The 12,596-nt window shown below is 42.7% G+C and overlaps 1 protein-coding gene across 1 annotated transcript; it reads right to left on the bottom strand.

Moving 5' to 3' along the window:
* Positions 1 to 9,385: 9,385 nt before the first annotated feature.
* LOC107567574 (olfactory receptor 52K1-like) lies at positions 9,386 to 10,339 on the bottom strand. The gene has a single exon (XM_016253265.1). It carries the CDS (start codon positions 10,337 to 10,339, stop codon positions 9,386 to 9,388), a length of 954 nt encoding a protein of 317 aa, XP_016108751.1.
* Positions 10,340 to 12,596: the final 2,257 nt, after the last annotated feature.

Here is a 12,596-nt window from a genome sequence, read left to right as displayed (position 1 = left end):
GGTTAAACACAGGAATAGTCCTAGGGCTAGCGTAGGTCAACGATCGGCAGACAGAATCACAGGGGCGAGACGAGAGGGATAAATACAGGGAAACAGGCAAGGATTAGAAACCGAGAAAACAGGCAAGGCAAGGCAAAACAAGGAAACACAGAGACTCGGAACAGGGTACAGGCTAAACAATACTCAGCATAGAATGGTAGTTTGAATGAGTGTTATATAGTGAGTGAGGGATATGAAACAGCTGTGCAATCAGTGCTGTGTGCAATCAGTGCAATGAATGATGGGATATGTAGTCAGGGGTGATATGCAACAGTTTGTGTTGTGTGAGAGTCAATGTAATGTAAGGGTGACCTCTGGTGGTGAGCGAATTGAAGTTCATAGACCGGATTCGTGACATTTATATAGGGCTTCATACAATAAATGGAAAGGGTGACCTCTGGTGGTGAATAAATGGAAGTCCATGGACTGAATTCGTGACAGAGCCCACCCCCAAAGACCGGCTTCCAGACGCTCCAAACACTATACGATCCAGGTGGGCGGTGGAGCGGAGGCGGAACAGGGGGAGGGACGGAGGGCCAGGTCCAAGGATAGGAGAGACCAGGGACTGAGGCAGAGCCGGCAGAGCAGGGAGCCAGCAGTACAGGTGGAGCTGAGGACCACCACTGCAGAGCAGATGGGACCGAAGATCCCCACGGCGGAGCAGAAGACCACCAGAGCCAGACAGTAGACCACCACGGCAGAGCAGAGAACCACCACGGCGGAGCAGAGAACCACCAGAGCCAGACAGTAGACCACCACGGCGGAGCAGAGGACCACCATGGCGGAGCAGAAGACCACCAGAGCCTGACAGTAGACCACCACGGCGGAGCAGAGGGAACAGGAAACCCGCCCCCGGTCAACCAGCCCGACCAGGAGACCATGGCGGAGACTGTAACGAGAGAGCAGAGACAGACAACACAGACAGAACATTGGGGTTGATAGACAAGACTGAGCATTCAGAGGCAGCCTCCCTGGCTGGGTCGGGACAAGACAAAAGTTCACAAACGGCCTCCATAACCGTGACAGGACAGGATGAGGATTCCCCAACGGCCTCCATAGCCGTGACAGAACGAGCAGGGAGTTCGCAGACGGCCTTTACAGCCGTGACAGGATGAGCAGGGAGTTCGCAAGCGGCCTCTATAGCTGTGACAGGATGAGCAGAGAGTTCACCGACGGCCTCCATTCATAGGCGGCCTCCTTGGCCGGAACAGGACAGGTAGAGAATTCATAGGCGGCCTCCTTGGCCGGAACAGGACAGGCTGAAAGTGCATTGCTGGGCGCCACCAACACGCAAGGAGCTCAAGCGAGCACCGCCATTTCGGGAGGTTCTGCAGCATGCGCCGCCACCTCTGAAGAGACTGCAGCGGATACCATGGCCTCTGGGAGCACAGCAGTGGACACCGCTACCTCGGGAGGTTCTGCAGCGTAAGCCGTCACCTCTGGAGATTTTGTAGTCGGTGCTGCTGCCTCTAGCAAAATTGCGGTGGAGTACGCAGCCCAGATACACCATACAGCAACCTCCCATATGGGAAGTGCTGCAGACAGGGGAATGAGTTCATGAACAGAAAGGTTAGAGAGTGCTGGTTTAGGGATGCCAGCTGCACGTGCCGACACCAGCGGTGGGTCCTCCCCGCTGGAAGCTAGTCTGGGATACTGAAGAACAGTCCCTGAGGATCTGGGTGCAACAGACAGGAAGTGACAGGATTCAGAGCAAACAGACGTGATGTGACGTGACTCTGGATGATCAGCTGTGATGTGACGTGACTCGGGACAAACAGCTGAGACGTTACGAGACTCTGGGAGATCAGTTGAGACGTGACAAGGCTCTGGCAGATCAGCTGAGACTTGACTTGACTCAGCAATGGAAGCTGTGACTTGAGTTAACTCAGGGGAATCAACTGCGACCAGACTTGACTCAGAGAGATCAACTGTGACTAGATCTGACTCATGAAGATCTGTTGTGACTTGACTAGACTCATGACTATGAACTGTAACTTGACTTGACACAGGACGATCAACTGTGACTAGACTCGACTCCGGAAGATCAGCCGTGACCTGACTTGACTCATGATAATGAATTGTAACTTGACTTGACTCATGACGATGAGCTGTGACTAGACCTGACTCATGACTATCAGCTGTGATGTGACTAGACTCATGATAATAACCTGTGACTTGATTTGACTCGTGACGATCAACTGTGACTAGACTCGACTCAGGAAGATCTGTTGTGACTTGACTAGACTCATGACTATGAACTGTAACTTGACTTGCCACAGGACGATCAACTGTGACTAGACTCGGCTCCGGAAGATCAGCCGTGACCTGACTTGACTCATGATAATGAATTGTAACTTGACTTGACTCATGACGATGAGCTGTGACTAGACCTGACTCATGACTATCAGCTGTGACTAGACCTGACTCATGACTATCAGCTGTGATGTGACTAGACTCATGACTATCAGCTGTGATGTGACTAGACTCATGATAATAACCTGTGACTTGATTTGACTCGTGACGATCAACTGTGACTAGACTGGACTCAGGAAGATCAACTGTGACTAGACTCGACTCAGGAAGATCTGTTGTGACTTGACTAGACTCATAATCATGAACTGTGACTTGACCTGACTCATGATGATCAATCGTGACTTGACTGGACTCAAGATGGGCAGCTGTGACATGATGGAGTGCTGTTGTGTCCGCCATTTTGCGATCAGGCTCCGCTGTCACCGCCATTTTGTGAGCGTGCTCTGGTACAGCCGCCACTTCAGTCACAGAGACTGTGTCACGTTCTTCCTCCACGACACCCACAGTAAACAAAGATCCAACCGTCAACAAGGCATAATCCATTAACTGAGCGAGTGACGAACGTGGACCCTCGCGCCTAAGTTTAGACTTAAGAGGTTGATTTATGCCATCGCAGAAAAACTCTATCAATAAACAGTCTGGTAAATCAGAATAGTGAGCGATGGCTAAAAACTCTCAAATATGGTTCTCCAAAGATCGGGGGCCCTGTTTAAGGGCTAACACAACTCTTGCCGTGTCCATACCTGGCCAACGTCCTTTGGAAAAGCCGCTGGATCCTTGTTGGGCTGAGTATTCTGTAACGGGGCTGATGAGACGTGAGACGTGTGGATCCATCTGCAAGCTTTTATTTCAGAGATGTGGTCATAACAGGCAGGGTCGAACAATGGCAAACAGGTATGTGGCGGGCAAAACACAAGAATAGTCCTAGGGCTAGCGTAGGTCAACGATCGGCAGACAGAATCACAGGGGCGAGACGAGAGGGATAAATCCAGGGAAACAGGCAAGGTTTAGAAACCGTGAAAACAGGCAAGGCAAGGCAAAACAAGGAAACACAGAGACTCGGAACAGGGTACAGGCTAAACAATACTCAGCAGAGAATGGTAGTTTGAGTGAGTGTTATATAGTGAGTGAGTGATATGAAACAGCTGTGCAATCAGTGCTGTGTGCAATCAGTGCAATGAATGATGGGTTATGTAGTCAGAGGTGATATGCAACAGTTTGTGTTGTGCGAGAGTCAATTTAATGAAAGGGTGACCTCTGGTGGTGATTGAACGGAAGTCCATGGACAGGATTCGTGACAATAGTCTAGAGTACTTTTTTTTTTTGAGTAGAAATGTGTTGAGAAATGTGGTAGTAACGGATTTTCCCCCCCTGATTTCATTGATTTGGCTAAATTCTTGATAAAGCATTTAAAAAAAATTGCACAGAACAATTGTAAGATGGTAGAAAGTAAACCGGAGACAATTAGATGCTGCTTGGCTGGTTTTAAGTTGTTGTTGTTGTTTTTGTTCTAATTACTACAGTAAATTTAAAGAGATACGGTGGGTATAGAAAAGAATCACCCCCCTTTAAAATAATCACAATTTGTTGCTTTGCAGCCAGAAGTGAAGACACAGTTTGTGTTTTACACAGCTGTATTTACTCAGTGTAACTTATAACATCCAAGTGAAAGATATAACACCAGCATGTCAGGAAAAATAAATAAATAAATAAATAAAAAGAAGAATCACTTGCTGCGTCCCAATTCGCATACTATCCGTCCTAAATAGCATTCGAAAATAGAATTAGTATGTCCCAAATCATAGTGGGCCTCATTTACGAAACGAACGTACGACGTGAACTCTGTCGTAAGTTGATTTGTGCGCACAGATCTGCGCTCGTTTCTACGTTAGATTGATAAATGAGGCCCAGTATGTTTAAAAACGTATGCCAAAGATTCCTGGAAGTGCAGATCAATGCACGCTCTTATGGCTAATATTGCCCACAACACATTGCGCGGTGGACAAGGATTCGATTAGTACTACAAACACACATAAAAAGTGTTAAAAACTAAACAAATGACGCATATACGCGACCGACGGACAGGTAGAGAAAGGGATTTGAGTGATAATCAATATCTAATGGTGCGTTCAAGTCATGTCGGATAGATCGTATTCACGAGTTGAACGCACATGAACGCCCCCACAAAGTCGTTATTACGAGTGGGAAACTCGAAATTTTCTTTAAGCACCGAGTTTCCGAGTTGGGGGCATCAATGAGAAGCATGGCAGAATCCATGGATGCAACGTCTGTAGTTGACGGTAAATTTTTGTTTAAATTGATAGTTCAGTTGTCCTATAAACTTAAATTGGTCATGTTCTTGTTACGCAGCTAGTTAATGAAATCCAAGTAAAAGAAATGCTATAATTTTTGCACCTATAGGTAAAACATATTTTGATTTGCCATGTTGCATGTTTTAAAAATATTAAAAACGCAAAACACACCTGATGCAAATTCTTTGCTCTTCATTTTCTATAAGCAGAGTTAACAGACCCTGTTGTATTTTCTTGTAATTTATTAAAAGAAGGTACACCGCCATCTTGTGCCGACTAAACTGACTTGAACGCACCTGACGTCGTAATTACGACTTGTCAACTCGTAAGTACGAACGTCCCAGGAGGACATAACCTGATGAAAAATATTAATTTAATGTTATCCACGTTATATTTCATCTGTAGCAACACTGTGAACTTTTATAATGAAACGTTTGGTCATTAACTTTTAAATGCATCATTATGCAAACACATGAACATAGTCCTCGGCATGATAGACCTGCGACTAGCAGATCAACGTGCCTCTTCATTTCTCTCCAATATGGTAGAAAAATCAAATTAAAGGAAATGTGGATGATGTTAACTGTGACAAGATGATTGACAGGGCAGTTTAAACTGACAGAATGCATGTAAGCAACAGAGCATCTATTAAAGACACGGTTATGACGAAGTAGTATGTCTCAAAGCTTGCCTACCATGCTTCTACATACTCAAAAGTGTGTACTTTTTCTTCACAAAAAGAGTACACTTTTAGAGCATAGTATAAGTAGGCGAATTGGGACGCAGCAACTGAGTTGGAAAAAGGATCACACCCCTTCTAAAAATGACTTGTAAACTCAATCAGGTGTAGCTAATCACCTTCTCAATGGCACACAAAGCATTTGCATCGATGAACTGTGATCAGCTGTGGTCATTTTGATGAGCTCAGCATGAAAAGAGCTTTCCTGGAGCAATTCAGTTCTTGGTAGTGCAACTGAAGCAACCAATCAACTATGGGTGGCAAGGCACTGTCAAACTATAAAGTTGTGGACAGGCACAAGTCAGGAGATGATACAAAAACGTTTCAAATGCTTTATCAATACCTAGAAGCACAGATAAGTCTATTATTAAGACTCAAAAGTGTGTACTTTTTCTTCACAAAAAGAGTACACTTTTAGAGCATAGTATAAGTAGGCGAATTGGGACGCAGCAACTGAGTTGGAAAAAGGATCACACCCCTTCTAAAAATGACTTGTAAACTCAATCAGGTGTAGCTAATCACCTTCTCAATGGCACACAAAGCATTTGCATCGATGAACTGTGATCAGCTGTGGTCATTTTGATGAGCTCAGCATGAAAAGAGCTTTCCTGGAGCAATTCAGTTCTTGGTAGTGCAACTGAAGCAACCAATCAACTATGGGTGGCAAGGCACTGTCAAACTATAAAGTTGTGGACAGGCACAAGTCAGGAGATGATACAAAAACGTTTCAAATGCTTTATCAATACCTAGAAGCACAGATAAGTCTATTATTAAGAAGTGGAAGGTATTTGGTACAACACAGACCCTTCCTGGATCAGGATGTTGCTTCAAACTGGATGGAAGAGCTGGAGGAAACTAGTCAGAGAGGCGACAAAGAGGCCTACAGCAACTCTGAAGCAGTTGCAGGAATTTATGACAAAGTGTGGTCATTGCGTGCATGTGACAACAATATCACACATTCTCCACAAATGTGGCTTGTATGGGAGGGTTGCAAGAAAAAAGCCAATCCTCAAGAAAGGCCACATGCAGTCACAACTGAGCTTTATCAAAACACACCTTGAAGATTCTGAGGCAGATGAGACTACAATTGAATTATTTGGCCTCAACACTAAACGATATGTCTGTTGGAAATCCAATACAGCTCATCATCCAAATAACAGCATTCCTCCAGTAAAGCATGGAGGTGGTGATATGCTGCTATGGGGTGTTTCTCTGGCTGCGTTTACACTGCAAGTCTTAATGCAGAGATCCGATCTTTTGACCATATCCGATTTTTTGGCACGTCTGTTTACATTCACTTTAGACATGACTGGTATCCGATATCTGTGTTTACATTAATTCTCACCCAAAAGGATTGTCTGCAGTGATCTCTTTACTATGCACATGGTAGACCCTCGGGTTTTAAATGGCTGTGCTTTTAAAATTATTTATATAATTCACGTCGAATGGCCATTATTATTATTATTTGCCAGCATGGACAACGGCTATCATTGATGTTTTACAGCACAAAATCTGACTGAACGGATAAAGACCGGAAAATAACGGTCATTTTAATTTGTTAGACTATTTTATCTACAGCTCGTTAGAGGTAGAATTCTTTAGTGAAATAAAGATGATATTTATTGAAATGAATTCGAATTAAGGAGAGAGAGAGAACGAAAGAAAGAAGGAACGCATGCACCCACGTGCGAGCGAGCGATTGTGAAGCATTGCAAACAAGCTTGTCGGTTTAATGACAAAAACTGCTAAGTTATCACCTCATTGCTGAGCAATATATGTAGCTTTTAGCAGTTGTATTTTCAAAATTCACGGGGCGGGGGTTGAAAACCAGCTCCTGAATGTGCAATTTCTTACCTATAAAAAGTTTCAATCTCAATAAAATGCGAGCGCATACAGCACACCGGCATTAAAAATAAAAATATTTAATTAAAAACACCATTAAAAATCTTTGAGCAAACGTGTCGCCCTCGCATTGGGAGTTCTGTGGAGAATCGGATATATGTGTTTAGATGTAGGTCGGATGTCCAGATATCAGATGTGTATCCGATTAAAATCCACATTTGGAAGTGGCTCAGATCAGATGCAAAAAAATCGGATCTCGTGCGGGTTTTTGTCTTTACACGTGTGCAATAAATTTCGATCTGTGTCCGATGTGAACGAAAGATCAGATTTTTTGTACCAGTGTAAACACAGCCTCTGTAGCAGGGACTGAAGCACTTGTCAGGATAGAAGGAAAAATGGATGGGACAAAATATCATCAAACTCTTGAGGAAAATCTGCTGCTCTCTGCCAGAAAGTTGTCAATGAGAAGGTTTTCCTTCCAACATGACAATGACCCAAAGCACACAGCAAAACTGACTACACAAGTGGTTGAAAGAAAAAGGCGAATGTCCTTGCATGGCCTAGTCAGAGCCCAGACTGAAAATCTGTGGAATGACTTCAAGACTGCACTGCACAAACACTCACCATCAAATTTACCTGAACTTGAGCAGTTCTGCAAGGGGGGGGGGGGGGGGGGTGATCTTTCCTATACCCACTGTAGAACTGCACATTAAAATGTTTTTTGTTTTTTAAATAATGCTTTATATTAAATATATTTATATTAACTGCCTTTATAATAATGCAATACAGTGAATTACACTTTTCTGTGGTCTTTCAGTGGTTTACATAACATCAGTGTTGACACATTTATTATAAATATAAAAACTTATTTAACTCCACTGGGACTATTAAATTGTTATAACTTACGACGCCGAGAGTTTCAGTGTAGACAAAATCACCATAATTTTCTCATAACACATGTATCAAATGCAATTTGATTTTGCATGGTTTACAAAGCCTATAGAGGGCAGATTCAAGACATCCAATTCAGGCAATAGGATACATTTCTACATGCTATTCCAATAAATTCTTCTTAAAATGCTTACTGTGTACCACAAAATGTGACCATTATGTGCATCACAGATAGAATTAAAGCATACCATCTCCTTTGATTCGGTTTGTTGATAATATACACTGTAAAATAAATAAATATATTAAACTGTAAAAATACATGGCAGCACAGGGTGCCAAATATTTACCATTAATGGAAATAATGGTTAAAGATAATATATATTTAAAAAACGGTTAATGACGGCTGAAGCAGCTGCCAAACAAAAACTGAGTTGTTCAAATTAAGGTAAAAATCCAAATTTGTCTTAAATGTTTTGCAAAAAACAAACAAACAAACAAACAAACAAAAAAAAGTGTCGGATCATAATAATTTAGGAAGTAAATTAACAGTGTTGTCCGCTTATTTAAATAAGATTTTACTTTAATTTTAAGGTTTTTGATTGACACCCTGTGCTTCCAGTCATTTGATCATTTTTTATCTTTTATTTGACAGTGAAAGTGTTTGATCATAATAATTCTGGAAATATCTGTAATATAACAGTGTTTTCAGCTTATTTAAATAAGGAGATTTTACTTTAATGTTATGCTTTTTGTTTGGCAGCTGTTGCTGCCAGTCATTTGACTGTTTTTTCATCTAACGGTTTTGTTATCATATTAATTACAGATTATTTTTGTAATTTTATATACATTTGTTTGTAATTTAAGAAAGCAGAAAAAAATACCATATACAAATACAGTAGTTTTTCTGTATAATAAATGCGAATTACTGTAATTTGTCATTAATGTCATAATACTTAAAATAACAGCCGAGTAGTTAATTTAGAGATAATTTTAATAATTTTAATACGTTTTGACTGCAATTCAAAATAAAAGAAAACAACCTGGAAAAATGTCAGATTACACTTATTTGCATTTGTGTTTAGGTGACCATTTCTATTAGATGATTTAGATGTGTTTAGACATTATTCATATTTATTATGCATTTATCTGCAAGGTATCATACAGCTTTAAACAAAAACAATAGCTTCTTGTATTAAGCTTATGTGATAAAGTATTATCATGTTATCATTCATTCATTTGTAAAAGCCATTCATTTTTTAATAGGAAAGACCTTTGCATTGTTTATAAACTTCAGAAATGTTTGTCTTATTTCTTTTGTTCTCCATCCATAGATTAGTGGGTGTAGACAACTTGGAAAAAGTAAGTATAAGATGCTTATAAATATACGGTTGCTAGAAGAAATGTTATTCCTTATTCTGTATGACAAAAATGCAATCAAAGCAGAAATCAAAGTAAGTGTCATAATAATGATGTGAGTAATGCAGGTATTGATGGCCTTTAAATGAGCCTTACCAGATCTGAACACAGAGGAAAAAATCACAACATAAGAAATGGTAATAAGAATAAAATCAGTTGTTGTTATAAGGAAAGCAGCCAAAAGTCCTACCATGTTATTAATTGATATGTCACCACATGCTAACTGAACCAATGCCATGTGTTCACAAAAAGAGTGATCAATAACATTTGTTGCACAATATGACAGTCTTCCAGCCAGAGTGACCATGGTTACAATCAAGAGTCCATTTCTGATTACTGGCACAACAACAAACTTTACAAAGTTAGGGATTTCCATGCATTTATGATAATGAAGGGGTTTGCATATCGCAAAGTAACGATCCAGTGCCATCCAAAAAAGTAAAGTAGATTGAAATGTTCCAATAAAATGAAGACCAAACATTTGTATCAAACAACCTGTTAGAGAAATCCCACTCAAATTGAATAAAAGACTAAGAAGCATGTTAGGTACAAAAAACATAGGCATTATCAAGTCTAACACAGCCATAACACCTATTAATACATACATTGGAGAATGCAGAGACTTGTGAGATTTGATTAGATATATAAGAATAGAATTTGCTGTGATAGCCAATGAAAACATCAGAAAGAAAGGCAGAAATAAAAAAGGCCTCCATTCTCCTAGAGTGTAGAAACCAATTAATTTGAAGTCTCTGAATGAGATATTTTGCACAGGAAGTACATTCATTCTGAAAAACCCTATAACACACACAATGTTCTTTTCAAACACATGAACTCAATGAAATTGAGAAGAGAATTTATATTCTGTATAATAAATGCGAATTACTGTAATTTGTCATTAATGTCATAATACTTAAAATAACAGCCGAGTAGTTAATTTAGAGATAATTTTAATAATTTTAATACGTTTTGACTGCAATTCAAAATAAAAGAAAACAACCTGGAAAAATGTCAGATTACACTTATTTGCATTTGTGTTTAGGTGACCATTTCTATTAGATGATTTAGATGTGTTTAGACATTATTCATATTTATTATGCATTTATCTGCAAGGTATCATACAGCTTTAAACAAAAACAATAGCTTCTTGTATTAAGCTTATGTGATAAAGTATTATCATGTTATCATTCATTCATTTGTAAAAGCCATTCATTTTTTAATAGGAAAGACCTTTGCATTGTTTATAAACTTCAGAAATGTTTGTCTAAGGGTGCGTCTTTGTAAAGACGACGGATCGTCTTTTTAAAGATGCCGTTTCATCCGTGCGTTTATGGGTGCGGTCGTCACCTGGTGCCGGGTGATGGTCACGATCGCTGCCTCACGTGTCTGGGCATGAAGCACGCTGAGGTGGCATTCGTGGATGAGTCATGTTCCCATTGCGGGAAGATGACCATCTCGGAGCTGCGGACCAGGCTTCGCTACCTCCAGGGGGGCGGAGTTCCGTTGCATCTGCCGCAATCTAATGCTCGTTCTGGCGGCGGCCAGACGAGGACTACTTCCAGCAGTAGCGCAGGCGGTCTGAGGGTTACAGTGGTGGCAAACACCTCAGGGAACCAACCCTCAGGGGCCCACCACTCCTCCACTGCTCTGCAACCAGCCGAGCCGCCGAAGGAACGCGCTGGGCCCTCTTTAAAGAGCATACAGCGGTATCCCTCGGGGCTCCTCCCGATGACCGGATGTCGATCGCTGCATCGGTCGCTGCCCCACTGCGGGTACGGTGGTGGTTCCGTTGGTCCCACTTGCATGGTATCTGGGTGCCTGGCTAGCACTACCCAGTCTGTCTCACTGGCTTCTGCGGACCATCAGCCTTGGCTATGCGATTCAGTTCACCCGGCGTCCCCCCAAGTTCAGTGGCATCCGCTTCACGACAGTGAAGGCGGCCGATGCTCCTGTCTTGCGTGTGGAGATCGCAGTCATACTGGCGAAGGATGCGATAGAGACAGTCCCTCCAGCCGATATGAGTACGGGGTTTTACAGCCCCTACTTCATTGTACCCAAGAAAGGCGGTGGGTTATGGCCAATCTTGGACCTGCGTGTCTTGAACCGGGCCCTGCACCAGTTACCATTCAAGATGTTGACGCAGAAATGCATCTTCGGGTGCATCCGTCCCAGAGATTGGTTTGCAGCGATCGACCTGAAGGACGCGTACTTTCATGTGTCAATCCTTTTCTGCAGACCTACAGACCATGTCTGCGGTTCGCGTTCTAGGGACATGCATTCCAGTACAAGGTCCTGCCCTTCGGGCTGTCCCTGTCTCCCTGTGTCTTCGCGAAAGTCGTGCAGGGGGCTCTTGTTCCCCTCAGAAAGCAGGGTGTTCGCAGCCTCAACTATCTTGACGATTGGCTTATACTAGCACAGTCTCGGGTTCAGGTGTGTGAGCACAGGGATCTGGTGCTTTGGCACCTCAGCCAGTTGGGTCTTCGGGTCAACTGGGAAAAGAGCAAACTCTCCCCGATGCAGATGATCTCTTTTCTCGGTATGGAGTTGGATTCAGTCAAAAAGACAGTGACAGTGGTCCCACTGAAACTATTTCAGAGGCTCCTGGGGGCATATGGCAGCTGCAGCGGCAGTTACGCCGCTGGGGCTGCTTCATATGAGACCGCGCCAGCACTGGTTTCATGGCCGAGTCCCGAGGTGGGCGTAGCAGCGCGGTTACTCACCGGGTCCAAGTTACACCATCGCCAAACCTTCACCCCGTGGTCAGACCTTACGTTCCTGCGGGCAGGAGTGCCCCTAGAACAGGTCTCCAGGCATGCTGTGGTTTACACGGCTGCCTCCACCACCAGCTGCACTGGCATATCAATTGCCTAGAATAGTTAGCAGTGCACCTTGCCTTGAACCATCTCAAAGGGCGCTTACGGGTAAAACACGTGCTGGTCCAAATGGACAACACAGCGACTGTTGCGTACATCAACCAACAAGGTGGTCTGCACTCCCGTTGCATGTCACAACTCGCCCATCACCTGCTCCTTTGGAGTCGGAAG

The sequence above is a fragment of the Sinocyclocheilus grahami genome, unplaced genomic scaffold (genome assembly GCF_001515645.1).
Source record: "Sinocyclocheilus grahami isolate Dianchi unplaced genomic scaffold, SAMN03320097.WGS_v1.1 scaffold1170.1, whole genome shotgun sequence".
Lineage (NCBI taxonomy): Eukaryota > Metazoa > Chordata > Actinopteri > Cypriniformes > Cyprinidae > Sinocyclocheilus > Sinocyclocheilus grahami.
The sequence above is the reverse complement of the archived record's forward strand: the minus strand, read 5'-3'. Positions and strand labels throughout refer to the sequence as shown.

What these genes read in the sequence shown, in the direction of transcription:
- LOC107567574 (XM_016253265.1), bottom strand. Translation starts at nt 10,339, where the DNA reads ATGAATGTACTTCCTGTGCAAAATATCTCATTCAGAGACTTCAAATTA.